The sequence below is a fragment of the Hypanus sabinus genome, chromosome 10 (genome assembly GCF_030144855.1).
Source record: "Hypanus sabinus isolate sHypSab1 chromosome 10, sHypSab1.hap1, whole genome shotgun sequence".
Lineage (NCBI taxonomy): Eukaryota > Metazoa > Chordata > Chondrichthyes > Myliobatiformes > Dasyatidae > Hypanus > Hypanus sabinus.
The window spans coordinates 121,778,080-121,797,908 of record NC_082715.1 but is presented as its reverse complement, the minus strand read 5'-3'; the positions used below and the strand labels follow the sequence as shown (position 1 = coordinate 121,797,908).

General features: G+C 40.5%; 1 protein-coding gene across 1 annotated transcript in view; it reads left to right on the top strand.

Annotated features, from left to right (window-relative positions):
• The window catches only part of supt7l (SPT7 like, STAGA complex subunit gamma), a 54,904-nt gene that overhangs the window by 24,498 nt on the left and 10,577 nt on the right, over positions 1-19,829 (top strand). The window contains exons 2-4 of the mRNA XM_059982811.1: positions 3,223-3,896; positions 8,168-8,492; positions 17,947-18,187. Of these exons, the coding sequence (XP_059838794.1) occupies positions 3,484-3,896; positions 8,168-8,492; positions 17,947-18,187 (979 nt within the window). The 5' untranslated portion in view covers positions 3,223-3,483. The remainder of the gene's footprint in view (positions 1-3,222; positions 3,897-8,167; positions 8,493-17,946; positions 18,188-19,829) is intronic.

The following is a 19,829-nucleotide window of genomic DNA, read 5'->3' as shown; positions in this document are numbered from 1 at the left end:
TTTTACATGCGGCAGTGAGATGACGATGTGTTTATCATTATTGGCTGAGGGATAAGTATGATTAGAAAAAACAGCTCTTTGAAGAAGTGCCACTGGATTTTTTGCTTCTGTTTAGAAGCTCAGTTTCAGGTCTCCTTTGGAAAGATAGTGCCTCTGACAGTGTAGCACTCCTCGATATTGGGATTAAGCACTGAATTCTCAGGAGTGAGATCTAACTCCATAATTGTCTGTCTTAGAGTGTGTGTCATTCTGAGCCTCTACTAATACCTGTGGGTATCGAAAGCTGAATTTCCCCAAATGCCGTATTTCATAGATAACATTTCAGCCTTGCTGAACAATTGCATTTTTACTAAGCCGCTCTGTGACACTGAGGAACAGATCTGGAGGCAGACTTTGGAAAGGTGCAAAAATAACAGGGCTGTTGGCATGAGTGATTTCAACTACCCTAACGTTGACTGGCACCTCCTTAGTGCAAAAGGTTTAGATAGGGCAGAATTTGTTAGGTGTGTCCAGAAAGGGTTCCTAACTGAATGTATAATCAGGCTGACTGGAGCAGAGCCCATTCAGGAAGTGGTACTCGGCAATGAACCTCAGGTGTCAGAACTCTCCGTGGGTGAACATTTCAGAGACAGTGACAACTCCTCCCTGACTGTTACCTTAGCCTTAGAGAGAGATGGGAGCAGACTGTATGGGGAAGTATTTATTTGGGGGAGGGAGAGTTATGATGCCATTAGGTAGGGAATTGGGAGTGTAAACTGGAAACAAATGTACTTGGAAATGCACAACAGAGAAATGAAGGGTTTTTAAGGAGTAATTGCATGGGGTACTGGCTAGGTTTGTCTCATTGAGCAGTAAAAAGACTCATGGTTGATAAGAGGTGCAAAATCTACACAAGAGGAAAAAAAAAGATGCTTACTTAAAGTTTAAAAAGCAAGGTTCAGACAAAGCTCTACAGAGTTACAAGGTAGTCAGGAAGGAACTTTAGAATTGTCTTTGGAAAACTAGAAGTGGACATGAGAAAGCCTGGATAAGGAAAATCCCAAGACATTCTACAAATATGTGAAGAACAGGGGGATGACTAGAGTGAAGGTAGGACTGATCATTAACAGAAGAGGAAAGTGCCAGGAGTCGGAGGAGGTAGGGGAAGTCCTTAGTGAATACTTTGCTTCAGTATTCATCAGTGAAAAGAATCTTGATATTTGGAGCACAGCATAAAGCAGGTTGATATGCTAGAGCATGTCAATGTTAGAAGATGTGCTGACACTTTTGAAAAGGATTAGGATAGGTATGTACCTATGTACCTGAGACCACATGGGACATATTCTAGGTTACTATGGGAAGCAAGAGAAGAGGTCATTGCACCTTTGGTGATGATCTTTGTATCCACATTGGCCACAGGAATAACACCAAATGAGTGGAGGGTAACAATTGTTATTCCTTTGTTCAAGGAAGGGAGTAGGGATAACTCAGAGTTCATAGACCAGTGAGTCTTACTTCAGTGGTGGGCTAATTGTTGAAGGTTTTTAGAGCAATGATTTACAAGCATTTGGGAAAAGTGTAGTCAGATTAAGGATAATCACCCTGGTTTTGTGACGGTTAGATCATGCCTCACGAGCCTGATTGAATTCTTTGAGGATGTGACAAGACACATTAATGTAGTTAGAGCAGTGAATGGGTGTATATGGATTTTAGTAAGGTGTCTGATAAGGTTCCCCCACGGTAGATGCATTTAGTAAGTCAGGAGACATGGGATCCAGGGAAACTTGGCTGTGTGGATTCTGAGTAAGCTAACAGAAGGCAAGAGGATGGTAGTTCTGCCTGGTGGTCAGTGACCACATTGGATTTTCTGCAGGGATCTTCTGGGACCCGTGCTCTTTGTGATTTTTATCAATTATTTGGATGAAGAAGTGGGTGGGTGAATTAGTCAGTTTTCAGATGGCATATAGATTTGTGGTGTTGTGGATACTGTATAAGGTTGTCATAGGTTACAATGAGATATTGATGGAATGTAGATCTGATCTGAGAAGTTCAACTGGAGAAGGGTGAAGTGATTCACTTTGAAAGATGAATTTAAAGGCAGAATACAGGGTTAATGGCAGGATTCTTATCAGTGTTGAGAGATAGAGGGGTCTTTGGGTCCACTTCCATATATTGCTCAAAGTTGCTATGCAATTTGATACAATATAAAGTATTTGGCCTTCATTAATTGAGGGATTGAGCTCAAGAGTTGTAAGTTAATGTTATGGCACTATTAAACTCCTGGTAGATCTCATTTGGAATATTGTGTTCAGTTCTGGCTGCCTTTTTATATGAAAGATGTGGAAGCTATAGAGAGAGTGGAGAGAAGATTTACCAGTATGCTGCGTGGATTGAAGAGCAGGTGTCATGAGGATGTGTTGAGTGAGCAAGGGCTTTTGTCTTGGGAGTGAAGGCGGATGAAAGTTGACTTGATAGATGTGTACAATGTTATAAGAGGCATAGATCGAGTGGATGGCCAGAGATCTTAGCCAGGGTGAAAGTAGTTAAAAGGCCTGAACAAATTTGATATGGCAAAGTTATTTCCCATGGTAGGGGAGTCTAGAACAAAAGGTCATGAATTCAGGATTGAAGGACGTCCATTTAGAACAGAGAAGTGAAGAAATTACTTTAGTCAGGTGGTAAATTCTGGAATTTGTTGCCACGAGTGGCTGAGGAGGCCAAGTCATTGGGTGTATTTAAGGCAGAGATAGATAGGTTCTTGATTAGCCAGGCTATCAAAGGGTATGGGAAGAAGGCAAGAGAGTCGGGATGACTGGAAGAATTGTATCAGCCCATGACTGAATGGTGGCACACTCAATGGGCCGAATGGCCTACTTCTCCTATGTCTTATTGTCTTGTAGTTAATATGAGCGGATGTACAGTAATTTTAAAATAATTGGAGGAAAATATAGGAGGAGATATCAGAGGTAAGTTATTTACGGAGAAGGTGATGAGTGCATGGAACGTGTTGATAGGGGTAGTTGTAGAGGCAAATATATTAGAAACTTTTAAGATACTATTAGATATGGATAACAGAAAAATAGAGGGCTATGTGGGGGATAAGGTTAGACTGATCTCAGAGTAGGTTGAAAGATTGGCGCAACATTGTGGGCTGAAGGGCCTGTAGTGTGCTGTAATATTCTATGTTTTATGCTAATTAGTTGCATGAAGCCTTAAAGTAATCACTATACCCTCTCTCAACAGGTTTCACCAAGGATATTTCAGCCAGTCTGAGTGTAGCTGACGGTGAAGAAGAATGATCCATTATGATCACATTATCAAGCTGTTATGCATTGACTCATTGGTTTATTGACTGAGTTCTCCTCATTGGTTCCAGAAGATTGCTTGGACAAATGTTAAGCCATAGTGAATTGCTGCAGTTAACCTTTGCACTTCAGTGAAGACTCTGTGTTATTTAAATTTGCATGCTGCTCCATTCCAATCCTCACTTGACTGGGAGCAAAAATGATCAAGTATTGGGGAGAGATCCCAGTGTCATCCACTCAGCCCAGTAGGAGCTCTTTCGATCTGCTGCAGCGGGAGTTCCGGACAGTGGAAATCCAAGACCCACCATTGCACCAGCCCTCGGCCGACAGACCTCGGCCTGCAACTATGCTGGATGTGCCGTCCGAGCCCTGTGGTCTGACAGTCCACACCATCCAGCTGATACAATACAACCGGCGACTGCGGAGCCTTGTTGCCGCCGCTCAGGCACAGGGCCAACCACAGCCAGACGGGCTAAAGGCTGAAGAAGCAGACACCCTGCCCCCTGCCCCCAGCTCACCGCTGATGCCAGAAGAGCTGCTGCCTGTGGACAGCAAGACCCCAAAGTTCCCTTTCCAGCTGAGGCACAGTGATCCAGAGAGCGATTTTTACAGGTGAGCTCTGAACGAAAGAAGGTTGGATTTATACGGTGCTTGGCATTCTAACGTGGTCAAATCCAATAGAATCAATGTTGTAATGTTGGAAACTCAGCAGCCTGTTGGCACTTCCTAGAATATGTACCTGTTAACAACCAAATGTGTAGAGCTTCTTTTGTTGAGGGTAACTAGAAAGAAGTCCTCTCCCTTAGCACCACCGACCTTCTTCAAATAAGCAAAGATGCGGCATTCCCTCAGTGTTGCATCAGTTCTGAACTGGAGAATAGTGTGGAAGAAAATAGGAGCAAGACTACCAGGCCCCTCAAGCTTGCCTGCCAATCAGTATGATCATGACTGATCAATGCTGGCTCTATCAGCTCCTCTTCCATGGCTGTTCCCCATAGATCTCAGTTCCTCAGTCTTCCAGATATTTAGTCGAAGTCCAGTTTACTGTCATATTCACAAGTACATGCAAGCACAGGAGCAATGGTAAAGCTTACTTGCAGCAGCATCACAGGCACACAGCATTAGATAAACAGCATTCACAAAATGTTAAGCATAAATTATTCATTTTTTTACACAAATGCAGTTAGAACAAAAAAATTAGAATATCATTTCCAAATTCACCAATGACATACTATTGTTGGGTAAATCGCAGCTAATGATGAGTCAGCTATCTAGAATGAGATAAGCCACCTGGTTGAGTGGTGTCACAAAAACAACCTCTCAAAGTCTGAAAAACTAAAATTGATTGTTAACTTCAGGAAGAGGAATTTGGGCAAACGTGCAAATCTACACTGGGGATCCATAGTTCTAAATTTCTGGGTATCAAACATGTCCAATGAACTCTCCTGGGCCTAGCACATGGATGCAATCAAAAGTCTTTATTTTTTTAAGAGGTTAAGGAGGATCTGTTTGTCATCAAACAGTCCAATAAGCTTCTGTAGATGTACTGTTGAAACTATCCTGATTGATTGAGTCGTAGTGTGGTGCAACAACTAGATGTGCAGAAACATACAGAAGCTGTAGTGGACTCTGCCCAGTATGTCATTGTCTAAAGGTGGTGCTGCCTCAAGAAGAAAAAACTTCCATCAAAGATCCTCACCATCTAGGTCATGCCATCTTTTCGCAACTACTGACAGGCAAGAAGTACAGCACTCTGAATTCCCACACCAGCAGGTCCAAGAATAGCTACTTCCCTTTAACCATTTGGTTCTTGAACCAACCGGCAAAATCCCAAGCACTACAGTTTATTAATACTATAACCAATTTGATCACCTTACAGTAAAATGGACTTGGCATTCTGTTTTGTTCTAATTACAGTATGTTCTCGTAAAAATTATGTAAAACTTAAGTTTAAATTTATGTTTTACTTGTGAATGCTGTTAGCCTGATGCTTGTGATGCTGCTGCAAATAAGTTTTTCATTGCACTTGTGCATGTTACAATAAACTCAACCTTTAACAAAGTCCATTTTAGTCCATCTGTAGAGGTTTGTTAAAGTGTTCACTGACTCTGCCTTATTTTTTTCTATGATCGTGGCAGAGAATTCCAGAGATTCAGTGTGTTCTGAGAGAAGAAATTTTGTTATATTTCATTTTTAAATGACCAGCCACATATCTTGTTGCTTTCTTCCCCCCCCCCCCCCACCACCCCACCCCCAAGTAAAAATATCTCAAAATCTACCCGTCAGGCATTTGAATAAGGTCACCCTTCATTCTTCGTAAATGCAGTGAATACAGACCTAAATTATCCAGTTTGTATTGATGGGACAATCCTCCCAGCCAAAAAAAAATACTAGATTGTGGGTGGAACTGAAACCCACACTTCCACTGAGATCTGAATGCAATTGACTGAGCTAGACTGAACTGCCTTAGTGGGAATGATCTATAGAGGTGTTCAGATAGAGTACTCTTCGAGTTGTAATAACTGCACAAAAAAGTAGTGTTTCAGAACTCAAGAAGACACTTGATGGAGAAGTAAATCTTGCAATGTTATTACAATCTATTTTTCTCTTACCCTGATCATGAATCTGCTTTATTGATCCTAGTTGTAGTTAGGCCAAGTGATTTGTTATAGCTGGTCTTCTGCTAGTGTCATTATCAACACAACACCTTGGCTTCATTGCTGGCAATACTTCTCAGGAGATGATGGAAGGGGTCAAAATTGGAGTCCATGGGCCATGTATCATGTAATACTTAGGAAAAGATAGAGAAGCTAGGGCTGTGAATGCTCCTGCTGCAGAATTATTGATATCAGGGACATTTGCAATGTTCTTTGTGAATATCCTTAACAGGAAAAATGTCCAATTGTCAGTCACTTAGAACTATTGAAGCTGTAGTTTGAAACTTCTGCGTATATTTACCAATGATGTAGAAAATGTTGTAAATAGTACATTTGGCAAGTTGGTCACACCACAGCTACAGAAAGAAAGAATAAGAGTGACCACCACCAAAGAGAGTAAGTATAGGCTGATATTGCAGGACTCCCTAGTGGTTGTTCCTTTCTCAAACAGGAATATTGCTTTGGATACCGTTGAACTTGTGAAGGTGGAAGGGGCAGGGTGGAATTACCTCTTTGAGGAAAGCAACCAAATTTGCAATACAGCAGGGTAGGAAATTTACAGTAAATGCTAAACCGCTGACGGATGTTGTTGAGCAGAGAACTTTTTTGTTCAAATCTATGCTTCCCCAAAATTGGCAACAAAGGCAGAAAAGTTGGTGTACAACATGCTTGCCTTCATTGGTTAGTGCATCGAATATAAAATTTGGGACGTTATGTTGCAGCTTTACTGGCTAGGCTGCTCTTGGAGTATCATGTGCAGTCTGGTTGCCACATGATTGAAAAAATGGGATGTCAGGATTGAAGGACTTCTGTTATGGGGAGAGGCTTTTTATACCCAGAGCAAAGGAAGCTGACAGAAGTGTACAAAATTATGAAAGGCATATGTTGTCAGAATCTTTTTCTCATGATAGGAGTAAACACCCCAGGGTTCTGAAAGAGGTAACTGAATACCTTGAGAAGCATTAGTAGTAATCTTTCAAGAATCACTAGAGTCAGATACATTTCCAGAGAACTGGAAAATCACAATTGTCACTCCACTGTTTAAGAAGGGAGGAAGGCAAAAGACAGGAAATTATAGACCAGTGAGCCTGACTTCAGTGGTTGGTGAGATGTTAGAGTCCTTTATTAAGGATGAGCTTTCAGGGTACTTGGAGGCACATGATAAATCAGGCTGAAGTCAGCGTAGTTTCCTTAAGGGGAGATCTTGACTGACAAATCTGTTGGAATTCTTTGAGGAAGTAACAGGCAGATACATGCCCTATCCTGGGCGAGATTCATTATGAAATCCCTAAAGTTTGGAAGTATATTGTGTTATACCGTGCTCTTATTGTAAACCCTCCAGTTCTCAAGGGCTTTTTTTAACAAAATTGTTCATGAGAATGCCTAGAAGGACAGATGTGTTACAGTATCTTGAATACGTCACACTTAATTCCAAATAGCCTCTCAAATCATTCCTGTAATTATTAGCACAGTTCTGAAAAAGTCAGAGAAAGATTACCAGTGCTTTATGGTGAAAAGCTACATAGCTTTAGTTGTTTAATCTCCAGCTCACACGCTTTGCTTTTGTTCTTCCCGGCTTGCACATCAACTCTTACTTGAATAGTAAATGGTGAGAAAAGCAAGTATTTTCTTATTTCATTAATAGGAGAAAATTTGAACTTATCAGTTTGTTAGGAAGTTAGATTGGAGATGTGTTAGAACAGCAGGAGGCTGTTCTGCCTCTCTTCTCTCTTTTACTTTAAACTGGATTTCTGCTCTTTATCTTAAATTCCCATTTACCTTCAGATCCCTTGATACCCTTGCCAACAAAAGGAATATCGATTTCACTTTTAAAATTGTACCTAAGTAAGACTAGACAGCTTATTTTGTGATTTTAAGTTCTTAATTCCTTGACCATGACAGTGACTTTCAGAACTCAACAGATCAGGCAGCGAATATGGACAGTCAACATTTCTGTTTGAGGCTCTTCATCTGGAGTCTTGAGTTCAAACATCAACTGTCCACTTTCCTTCATAGATGCTAACTACCTGTTAATTTCCTCCAACTTGCTCCAGATTCCAGCATCTGAATCTCTTGTGCCTCCAGACACTTTCTATAATTTTAACATTTGGGTGTTGTGGTTTAAAAAAATTGTGGTTTACACTTGGGATTTTTGATGCAGTTAGCAATGTTGCAACCTGCCTGAGAGATGTGAGTAGCTCTAACAATTTTGGCTTGCGTCCCTAGGGGAAAAGGTGAACCTGTCACTGAACTCAGCTGGGCCTCTTGTCGGCAGCTCCTCTACCAGTCGGTGGCCACCATTCTGGCCCATGCAGGATTCGAATCCGCTCACGAGGGGGTTCTGGAAACATTGACTGATGTCGCCAGTGAGTACTACTTCAAATTCACACGGCTGCTGCGCTTTGCCACGGATCGGGAAGCCCGGGTTGGCCAGACCCCGTTCCAAGATGTGATGGAGCAAGTGTTCCACGAAGTGGGCATCGGCAGCGTCCTTTCACTGCAGAACTTCTGGCAGCATCGTATCAAGGACTATCACAGCTACATGCTCCAGGTGGGTATATTGAAGTATCCCAAACCAGACCCATACACACTGGCAACATCATATCATCCTGACACTCTGCAATTCCCTCACTAACCCTTCCTGCATGTTCTCTAGTGTACTGCCTCTCATCAGTCCTGATATCTATTTGTGTGGCACCATGTCAACCTTACTTTCGTGACTCTCCAGTGCCTGTGTTGGAGCTGGCTGAGTCCACAACCCTCTGAAGCCTCTTGTGATCCAGTGCATTAGAGGCTCTATACTGGGCTGTGATGCACTTAGTCAGAATGCTCTCCACTGTACACCTGCAGAAATTTGCAAGAGTTGCTGGCATGCCTTCTCCGTGATTTCACCAATATGTTTGTACCCAAGATATGTCATCTGAGATGTCGATACCCAGGAACTTGAAGATGCTCTCCCTTTCCACTGCTGACCTCTCAACGAGGACTGGTATGTGTTCTGACTTCTCTTTCCTGAAATACCCAATCAGTTTCATGACCTTTCTGATTTCAAGTGTCAAGTGCAAGATTGTTAGTCTAACACCCACAACCAGCCAATCTTTCTCAGTACTGTACATTTCCTTGTTCCTTCCATCTAAGATCCTGCCAGCAGGAGTAGTGTCATCGGTGAATTTATAGCTAGTGTTTGAGCTGTGCCTAGCCACATCATCACAGTAGATGTGAATGCTTCTGGGCTATAGTTACTGAGGCAGCTCACCCTGCTGTTCTTGGTCAGTTGTTGTTCTTTTAAAGCAGTGGGAACCTTCAGTTGCAGCACTGAGAGGTTGAAAATGTCCTTGAACACTTCAGCTGTTTGGTCAGCACAGTGCCATGTCACACCCATCATCAGGGACCAGGTTCTCCGTCTTGAAAGATGTTCTGACATTATCTTCCAAGATAGAGATTATAGGATCACCAGATGCTGTGGGCATAGGCATAGTGTTATATTCCCTTTTAGAACATGCGTGAAAGGAAGGCCTTGAGCTTATTGGGGAATTGAAGCCTCTCTGTCATTATGCTGTTAGGTTTTTCCTTATTAAAAGTTACAGCATGCAAACCTGACCTCGATTGTCATGCAACCAGTTGTGTCTCTGCCTACTTCACAGGGAATTGCCTTTTAGCTCTCACTATGTCCTTCCATAAATAATTTCTGAACTTCTTGTAGGGTTCTCGATCGCCGGTCAAAAGAGCCACAGATCTAGCCCTCAATAAATCTTCTGGTTCATCCGGGATCTTTGGTTTGGAAAGACACGCACTGTTCTCGTGTGTTCACACACTGTTCAAATGTTCTCAAAGGCACACATTCATCCGCTGTAATTCTATTTGTTGTCTTAACTATTTGTTCCATGAATGTACTCAATCACTGGACATCCATGGCTGCCAAGTAGAGAATTTCAAAGATTCCCAACCATCAGTGTAAAGAGAGTTCTCCTTATCCTGAGTAAATTAGGAGTAGTGGTAGACCCCTAATGCTCTCTTATTTGCTTACCCTTTGAGAAAGCAGGTACCACTGTCTCATGATCCTTAGAGAGAAAATAACTCACTTTAGATATATCAAAAAATACTGTAGAAGCTGAAAATCTGAAAAATAAAAAAACCAGAAACATTTAGCAAGCTAAGCAATAACCATGGGAAGAGAAACATTAACCCTCTTTCAGGTATCTGAAATATTAAATCTCTCTCTTTCCACTGATTCTGCCTGATCTGCGCAGTGTTCACCATCATCCTCTTGGTACTAATCAACAAGCGTTAAACCTGAGACTCTTTATCTCCCTTTGCACCAGGATCTTTGACTTCTTCATCAGGAGGCCTTAGTCAGATCAGCAAAAGCATCTTCTTCCTGCTGATGATAATACATGCACACCTCAAGAATGCATGCTTATCTTATCCAACTGCTCTACTCTCTCTGCACTCTTGGCCCAGGCACAGCTCAAACGGCATTTATAAATCCACCGATGACATCAGTGTTGTTGGCAGAATCTCACATGGCAAACAGGAAGATGTACAGGAGTGAGATCGATTGCTGGTTGATTGATGCCACAATACCGACCTTGCTCTCTCAATGTCAGCAAGACCAAAATTGTGGACTTGAATAAGGGGAAATTTAGAGAACACACATTAGTCTTCAACAAGGAGTCTGGATTGGAAAGGGTGAGCAGCTTCAAGTTTTTGAGTGCCAGCCTTTTACAGGATCTATCCTGGGTCCAGCCCATTGATGCAATCATGAAGAAGTCACACTAATGGCTATTCTTCATTAGGACTTTGAAGAGGTTTGAAATGTCACCAAAGGCAGATGTACAATGGGGAGCACTCTGACTGGTTACGTCACCGCCTGATATGGAGGCTTCAATGCACAGGAGTGAAAGAGGCTGCAGAGGGTTGTAGACTCAGCTTTTTCCTCATGGGTGCAACCCTCACCCAGCAGTACCTCAAGAATGTGGCATCCATCATTAAGAACTCTCATTACTGCCGTCAGAGAGAAGGTACAGTTAATTTTAGTCCGATATTTATATCATGGATTAAATTGATTTATCATACTCCAGTAGCCTCAGTGGTTACCAATAATCAAAGATCTCCCTTTTTTCGCCTATTTCGGGGCACTAGACAGGGATGTCCTCTTAGTCCATTACTATTTAACATTGCCTTAGAACCTTTGGCAATTGCCATCAGACAATCACAGGATATTTTGGGTATTAATCGTGGGACAGATATTCATGTTATCTTTGTATGCAGATGATTTATTACTATTCATTTCTAACCCGGAGAAATCCATTCCAGCAGTTTTATCATTATTGGCTCAATTTAGTGAGTTTTCTGGGTATAAGTTAAATCTTAATAAAAGTGAATTGTTTCCATTAAATAAACGGGTCCCAATTTATGGAAATTTACCCTTTAAATTAGTTAATGACTCTTTTACTTATTTAGGGATCAAAATTACAAAGAACCATAAAGATTTGTTTGGATTTAATTTTTTACCCTTAATTGATCAGATTAAAGGTTTGTTTACTAAGTGGTCACCTTTGTCTCTATCTCTAATAGGTAGGATTAATGCTATTAAGATGGTTATTTTACCTAAGTTTTTATATATTTTTCAAGCGATACCAATTTTTATCCCGAAATCTTTTTTTACTAATGTTGACTCTAAAATTTCTTCATATATATGGCAGTATAAAAATCCCAGGTTAGGTAAAACATATTTACAGAAGACAAAAAAGGAAGGCGGGTTAGCATTACCTAATTTCAGATTTTACTATTGGGCAGTTAATATTAGATATTTGTTATGCTGGTTGAAAGATGGGGGTGGATCTTTTGGCCCTTGTTGGGTGAGTTTAGAAACTAAATCGGTATCAGCTTATGCTTTGGGTTCTATTTTAGGGACTTCTCTCCCTTTTGCTCTTTCTAAATTGCCGAAACGAATTGACAACCCGATAGTTAAACATACATTGCGTATATGGTTTCAATTTCGGAGATTTTTTGGGTTGACTCAATTCGTTTTAAATAGTCCTATTGTATCTAATTGTTTTTTTCACCCTTCCATTATAGATCAAGCTTATTCAGCTTGGAAAACTAAGGGATTACTAAGATTTTCTGATTTATTTTTAGATAATTGTTTCATGTCTTTTGAACAATTATCCAACAGATATAACTTGCCGAGATTTCATTTTTTTAGATATTTACAGATTAGACATTTTTTAAGTTCTGTACTCTCTACGTTTCCAAATTTTGTGCCTTCAGATACTTTGCAGAGTTTATTTGAATTAGACCCTTTTCAAAAAGGGCTTATTTCAAAACTTTATAATATAATTATGAAGATACGTTCAGAGCCCCTTTATAAGACTAAACAGGATTGGGAAAGAGAGCTTAGTTTTAGCATTTCTAGTGAGAATTGGGATAGAATTCTTCAATTAGTTAATACATCATCGTTATGTGCCAAACATTCACTAATACAATTTAAGGTTGTACATAGGGCCCATATGTCCAAGGATAAATTAGCTCATTTTTACTCTCATATAAGTCCTATTTGTGATAGATGTCATTTTGAAATTGCGTCTTTAACTCACATGTTTTGGTCGTGTTCATTTTTGGAGAAATATTGGAAAGATATTTTTGATATTATTTCTGCGGTTTTGAATATTGATTTACAACCTCATCCTATTACCGCAATTTTTGGTTTACCAATGTTAGATTCACAGCATTTATCTTCTTCAGCCCGTCGAATGATTGCATTTCTAACTCTGATGGCTAGAAGATCTATATTATTGAATTGGAAAGAAATTGATCCTCCCACTGTATTTAATTGGTTCTCTCAAACTATGTTATGTTTAAATTTAGAAAAAATTAGAAGTGGTACTTTTGAGACTTCTATTAAATTTGAAAAGTTATGGAGACCATTTATTCAACATTTTCATATGATGTAATATGACCCTGTGCCAAGTACATTTGATTTCCCAGCTTTTAGCTTATGTATTTTGAGAGGACCGGAAGTGACGGCATTGATGAATACTTATTTTTGTGAGATATTATAAACAGCCCACTTTTTTTTTTCCTTCTCTTTTGTTTGTTTTTTTTTCTTTTATATTACTTATTAGTTATAGTTATTAGATTAGTTAGTTTTGCATTATATAATTTTTTTTTGGTTTTTTTTCTTTCTTTTTTCTGTTTTTTTATATTATACATTATGAAATATTTAGATTTACTATGTCCATACATATATCTTATGGCTTATGTCTTGGTAAACTCATTTATATTGTAACTATTATGTATGTTTTTTTTTCATATGTAATGGAATGTGTATGTTGGTAATTTCTTTATCAATATATCATCTGTATTCTGTCCATATTACTAATATTAATAAAAAGATTTAGAAAGAAAAGAAAGAAAAAAGAAAGAGAGAAGGTACAGGAGCTTGAAGATGCACACTCAAAGTTTTAAGAACAGCTTATTCTCTGCCATCAGATTTTTGAACAGTCGGTGAACTCACAAACAACACCTCACTATTCCTCTTTTGCACTATTTATTGATTTTATTATTGTAACATATAGTAATTAATGTCTGCCACCACAAAGCAACAAATTTCACACCATACAATACTGTAAAAGTATTAGGCATGTATATATAGCTAGGTTGCCCAGTACCTTTACACAGTACTGCATTTGCCAATGTGGAGCAGGGAGTGAGTTTGTAAATCTGGCAGAAGCAAACGCTGTTGGGAAAGGCGACAGTGGAGCGCTGCTTGAGGGGTGTGGGACAGGTGACAGAGAGAGAGTGCCAGGGGCAGGAGGTGGTGCAGATGCAGGCAGACCCAGCCCTGAGTCACCAGGCAAGGTCATTTGATTCCAAACAATTGGTTTATTGATCATTACAGAATGTCTCTCTGGTGCTTCCTGCTCCTGCCCCCTTCCCACTCTCAGTTCACAATAGAGACATATATCAGAGTCAGGTTTATCATCACTGACATATGTCATGTTTTTTTTTTGCAGCAGTCTCCTGCACTACATAAAATTACTACAGTACTATGCAAAAGTCTTAAGCCACATACATTTGCCTAAAACTTTTGCACAACACTACTGTATGTCAGTGATAATAAATCTGATTCTGAATGTTTCCAGCAATCTTTGTTTATAATTAACTTTTCCTTTGTCTTAAATAAGACAACATTTAAAAAATTTTACACATGACCCAAGTTCTCAATTCTTCAACAAAGTGAAGCATTCTCTCTAAGTTCATTCTGTCCACAACCTTCTGTACCTTACGGATAAGAAAGGTTGAGGGGTAGGCCAAGCATAAGAAATGGGATAAGCTCGGTTAGACGACTTGATCAGCATGGATAAGGTGAGCTAAAGGGCCAGTTTCTGTGCCGCATAGCTTAAGCAACCTATGACCCTGTTTCAGTCAAGTCCGTCTTGCTTTTCTAAACTGCAATGATACAAACCTGGTCTGACCAATCTATCCTTGTCAGACAACTCAGCCATCCCAGGTTAGGTCACCCAGATCCTTCTGCTTCTCAGATCTCTGCAATTTTTCACAATTTAGGTAATATTATTTTGTTCCTTCCCCCCTCCCCCACCCTGAGATTGTGTCCATTGTTGTAGATGCTCCAACATGAGGAAACAGCCTCTCAGCATTCATGTTGTTAATTTCTCTTAAAATCTTGCATGGCTTAGTGAGATCACCTCTCATTCTTCAAGACTTGTGCTAGTACAGCTTGTGTACATTTTGTGCTTGTACTTTTGACCTTGGGATAGAAGAACCCTGGAAACGGCCACTATTGATTATTGCTATGAAAGTTCCATCTTCCTGTTCTTTGCAGGAATTTTTGGAATGGGTTTGGATGATCAGAACCTTGCCGGAGAAGCTGAGCCTAAAGAAATACAGTCAAACTGAGAATACTTTAAATAAAATACTTAGTAACATCTCAGTAGTTGCTGCAGAACATGGAATTTCCCATGATTTTGTTGGGGTGAATTGTACTTCAGCTATGTCATCCATAAGTAGAGATAGAGGGAGACAAGAATATGTTTGGTTAAGCAACTCACGCAAAATGCTGGAGGAACTCATCAGGTCAAGCAGCATCTATGTAAATGATGCTGGAATGTTCTAGGTGAAGGTGGAAAAGTCAAGAGCTGGGGAAGAAGGAATCTGATAATAGAGGAAAATGGACCATAGGAGAAAGGCAAGGAGGAGGGGACTGGGAAGTAATAGGCAGATGAGAAGAGGTAAAAGGTCAGAGTAGAGAATAGAGAAAGTCTCCTTCCCTCCTCTCACCTTTTTCTTCTGCATCTTCCCTCTTCTCAATCCTGAAGAGGGGTCTCGGGCTGAAGCGTCAACTATGTATTCTTTTCCATAGATGCTGCCTGACCTGCTGAGTTCCTCCAGCATTTTGAGTGCTCTTGGATTTCCGGCATATGTAGCATTTCCTGTGTATACAGTGCCTATAAAAAGTATTCCCTCCCTCCTTTGGAGTTTTCATGTTTTATTGTTTTACAACATTGAATCACAGTGGATTTAATTTTGACTTTTTTGGCACTGATCAACAGAAAAAGATTCTTTTATGTCAAAGTGAAAACAGATCTCTAAATGAATTACAAAATCTAAAACACAAAATAATTGTTGCATAAATATTCATCACCTTTAATATGACACACCATATCATCACTGGTGAAGCCAATTGGTTTTAGAAGTCAGATAATTAGTTAAATGGAGATCTGCTTTTGGAGGCCTGTGTGCAGTCAAGGTGTTTCAATTGATTGTATACACCTGTATCTGGAAGGTCTAATTGCTGGTGAGTCAGTATCTTGGCAAAAACTACATCATGAAGACAAAAGAAGTCAGTTAATATCCCTTGGAGTACAGTTAATTCAATCGTCTAGAAATGGAAAGAATATGCCTAGAGCAGGCTGTCCTCAAAAACTAAGTGACCATGCAAGAAGGGGACCAGTGAAGGAGGCCACCAGGAGACCTATGACAACTCTGGAGAAACTACAAGCTTCAGTGGCAGAGATGGGAGAGACTGCGCATACAATTACTGCCAGGGTGCTTCATTAATCACAGCTTTGTGGGAGAGTGGCAAAGATAAAGGCACATGAAATCTTGACTAGAGTTTGCCAGAAGGCATGTGAGAGACTCTGAAGTCAGTTGGAAGAAGATTCTATAGTCTGATTAATCAAAAATTGAACTTTTTGGCCATCAGACCAAATGATATGTTTGGCATAAGCCAAACACCGCACATAATCAAAAACACACCATCCCTACTGTGAATCATGAGGGTGGCTGCATCATGCTGTGGGGATGCTTCACTACAGCAGGCTCTGGAAGGCTTGTGAAGGTAGAAGGTAAAATGAGCGCAGCAAAATACAGGGAAATCCTGGAAGAAAACCTGATGCAGTGTGCAAGGGAACTGTGAATTGGGAGATGATTTGTTTTCCAGGAAGAGAATGACCACAAGCATAAAGCCAAAGCTACAAAGGAATGGCTTAAAAACAACACAGTTAATGTCCTGGAGTGCCCAAGTCAGTCCAGACCTCAATCCAATTGAGAATTTGTGGCTGGACTTGAAAAGAGCTGTTCGTTCATGATCCACATGCAATCTGACAGACCTGGAGCAGTTTTGCAAGGAAGTGTGGGGAAAGATTGCAATGTCCAGGTGTGCAAAGCTGATAGAGCCCTGTCGACACAGACTCAAGGCTGAAATTGCTGCCAAATGTGCATCTTCTAAATACTGACTTGAAGGGGGTGAGTTATTATGCAGTCAATTATTTTGTGTTTAATAATTGTAATAAATTTAGACCAATTTGTAGAAATTTGTTTTCACTTTGACACGAAAGAGTCTTTTCTGTTGATTAGTGCCAAATTAAATCCACTGGGATTCAATGTTGTAAAACAATAAAACATGAAAGCTTCCAAGGGAGAGTGAATACCTTTTATAGTCAATATATGTTTGGTTAACTTTGGAAGACTGAGAGGTGATCCCTTTGAAACATATAAAATTCTGAAGAGGATAAATAAAATAAATATCAAGAGCTCGTCTTCTGGATGAGGCATCTAAAACTGGAAGTCTGACACATTTATTTTGCTGAGTTAATTAAGGATGGAAATCAATGAAAATCAAAGTTTACATTGACACAGAACTGCGGGCCCTGTGGTCTGTTGTTAAAGGCCGAAAGTACATGTTTTATTCAATGGCAGTGTATGCTTGAGATAGTATAGTCCACTCCCATTTCTTATGCTGTTTTAGCTTATAAAGTTTGGTTTGCTATCATCACGTGTACCAAGATTCACTGAAGGACATTGTTATGCATAGGCCCACAATATACATCAAGGCGATACAAGAGAACAACAATAACAAAGCTCTGAGTATAGTGTTCGGTTACAGGGAAAGTTCAGTGCTGGCAGACAATAAGGTGTATGGCCATGTCAAGGTAGATTGTGAGGTCAAGAGTCCATCCTCTTGTAAAAGAGATCTGTTCAGTATTTTTATTACAGTGGTATGGAAGTTGCCCTTGAGCCTGGTGGTAGGTGCTTTCGAGCTTTTATACCTTCTGCCTGCTGGGGGTGGGGGGGGGGGTGAAGAGAGAATGTCTGGAATGAGAGAGGCCTCGGATTATGTTGGCTGCTGTTCCGAGGCAGTGAGAAATGTAGACGTGGTCCATGGAGGTGAGGCTGGTTTTCTTGATGTGCTAGGCTCTGTTCACAATTAACTACAGTTTCCTGCAATCTCAGGGAAAGCAATTGCAATGCCAAGCGGTGATTCATCCAGATGGAATGATTTCTGTTATATATCTGTAAAACAAAAATCCTGTTATTGCTCTGTTAACTAGTTAAAATAATTGGCAAGCATCTTCCAGCATGATGTATGAAATATTAAAAAGACGTGTTCACCATTTATATTGCCTTTCTAGGACAATTTGCCTGATACGCACATTGTCACCTGTCTGGGTTTGTATATACTATGTACTTCTTGTCTACAGGTGAGCAAGCAACTGGCTGAAGAGTATGAAAAGCTGGTTAGCCCAGAGAAGGCGTCTGCTGAGGATACCAAGCCACTGAAGATAAAGGAGGAACCTATCAGTGACATTGCTTTCCCCATCAATGAAGAGAATGAGCCTGACCTTTCCACAGGCGAGCAGGCCTTGCAGCTTGGAGTTCTGGCACAGGCTCATGAACGTTATACTGCTGCACTGGAGGTTGATGCATCTCCTCAGACATCAGGTGAAGAGAAATTCTGCCATTTTTCTTTGCTAGGTTGTCAGATACCTTGAAGGCCAGCGTCAGCTGTTCCTTTTTGAATTTTGTGTTTTTCCTTTTTTTCTAAAATGTTCATTGAGTATTTTAAAGAGGCAGTAGAATGAGAATAGCACACACAAAATGCTGGAGGAACTCAGCAGGTCAGGCAGCATCTATGGAAAGGAATAAAGAGTCATTGTTTCAGGCCAAGACATTTCATGAGGACTGGAAAGGAAGGGGAAAGAAGCCAGAATAAGAAAGTGGGGAGAGGGGAAGGAGTACAAACTGGAAGGTGATAGGTGAGAGGGAAGGTAGGTGGGTGGGAGGGTTGAAATGAGAAGTTGGGAGGTAATAGATGGAAAAGATAAAGGGCTGAAGAAGAAGGAATCTGATAGGGGATGGGAGTGGATCTTGGGAGAAAGGGAAGGAGGAGGAGGGCAGCAGAGAGGTGATAGGTAGGGAAGAGAAGAAGTAAAAGAGTAATGAGAATGGGGAATATAATAAGACAAACAGGGTACAGAGGGGGAGAAATTACCAGGTTAGACAAATTTGATATGCATGCCACCAAGTTGGAGGCTACCCAGAGGGAATATGAAGTTTTGCTGCTCCAGTCTGAGAGTGGCCTCATTATGGCAGTAAAAGAAGCCATGGACCCTTTGTCAGAATGGGGATTGGAATTGAAATTGTTTGCCACCAGGTAATCCTGCTTTTTACAGATGAGCGAAGGTGCTCGACAGGTGTCCCCAAATCTACTTCAGGTCTCACCGATGTCGAGGAGGCCCCACCAGAAGCACCAGATAAAGTAGATGACCCTGACAGACTTGCAGGTGAAATGGTATTCATCATGAAGCTTAGCTGGCATTAATTATTTTAAAGTGGAGGCAAATGTGGCAGGCCATTTAAAAAAAACAGGCTTTCATGTATCAGAGTGAGCTGAAGAGCCAGTCATTGAACTTTAGTTGATTGAAAGATTCCAAGGTGAGAGCTGCATAGACATTATTGGGGTTCTTCAATATTCACTGACATGCATTATCTTAAAGGTGGCACTTCTGAATGATGCAATTCCCTCTTCATACCATACTATAAAATTGGTCTTGTGCGAAAATCTTAGGTACATGTATATAGCTCGGGTGACTAAGACTTTTATACAGTATTGTATTTGTCAATGTAGAGTGGAGAGTGAGTTTGTAAACTGACAGGAGCAAAGGATGTTGAGAATGGTGTGGGACAGGTAATAGAGAAGGATTACCAGGGGCAGGGAGTAGCGTCAGTGCAAACACACCCAGTCCTGAGACATGAGGTCAGGTCATTTGATCCAAACAATTGGTTTATTGATCATTATAGAAAATCTCTTTGGTTCTTTCTGCTCCTTCATCTCTCCCTTCCTCTTTTCCCAAACATGATTCCTTCTCCCTGCCTCTTCCCACTCTCAGCCCACAATAGTGACCCATAATCAGAATCATGTTTATCATCACTCACATGCGTCATGTTATTTGTTTTTTCATTGTGGCATCAGTACCATAAGACCATTAGATATAGTAGCAGAATTCAGTCATTTGGCCCATTGAGTCTGCCCTGCAATTTCATCATGGCTGGTCCAATTTTCCTCAGCCCCAATCTCCTGCCC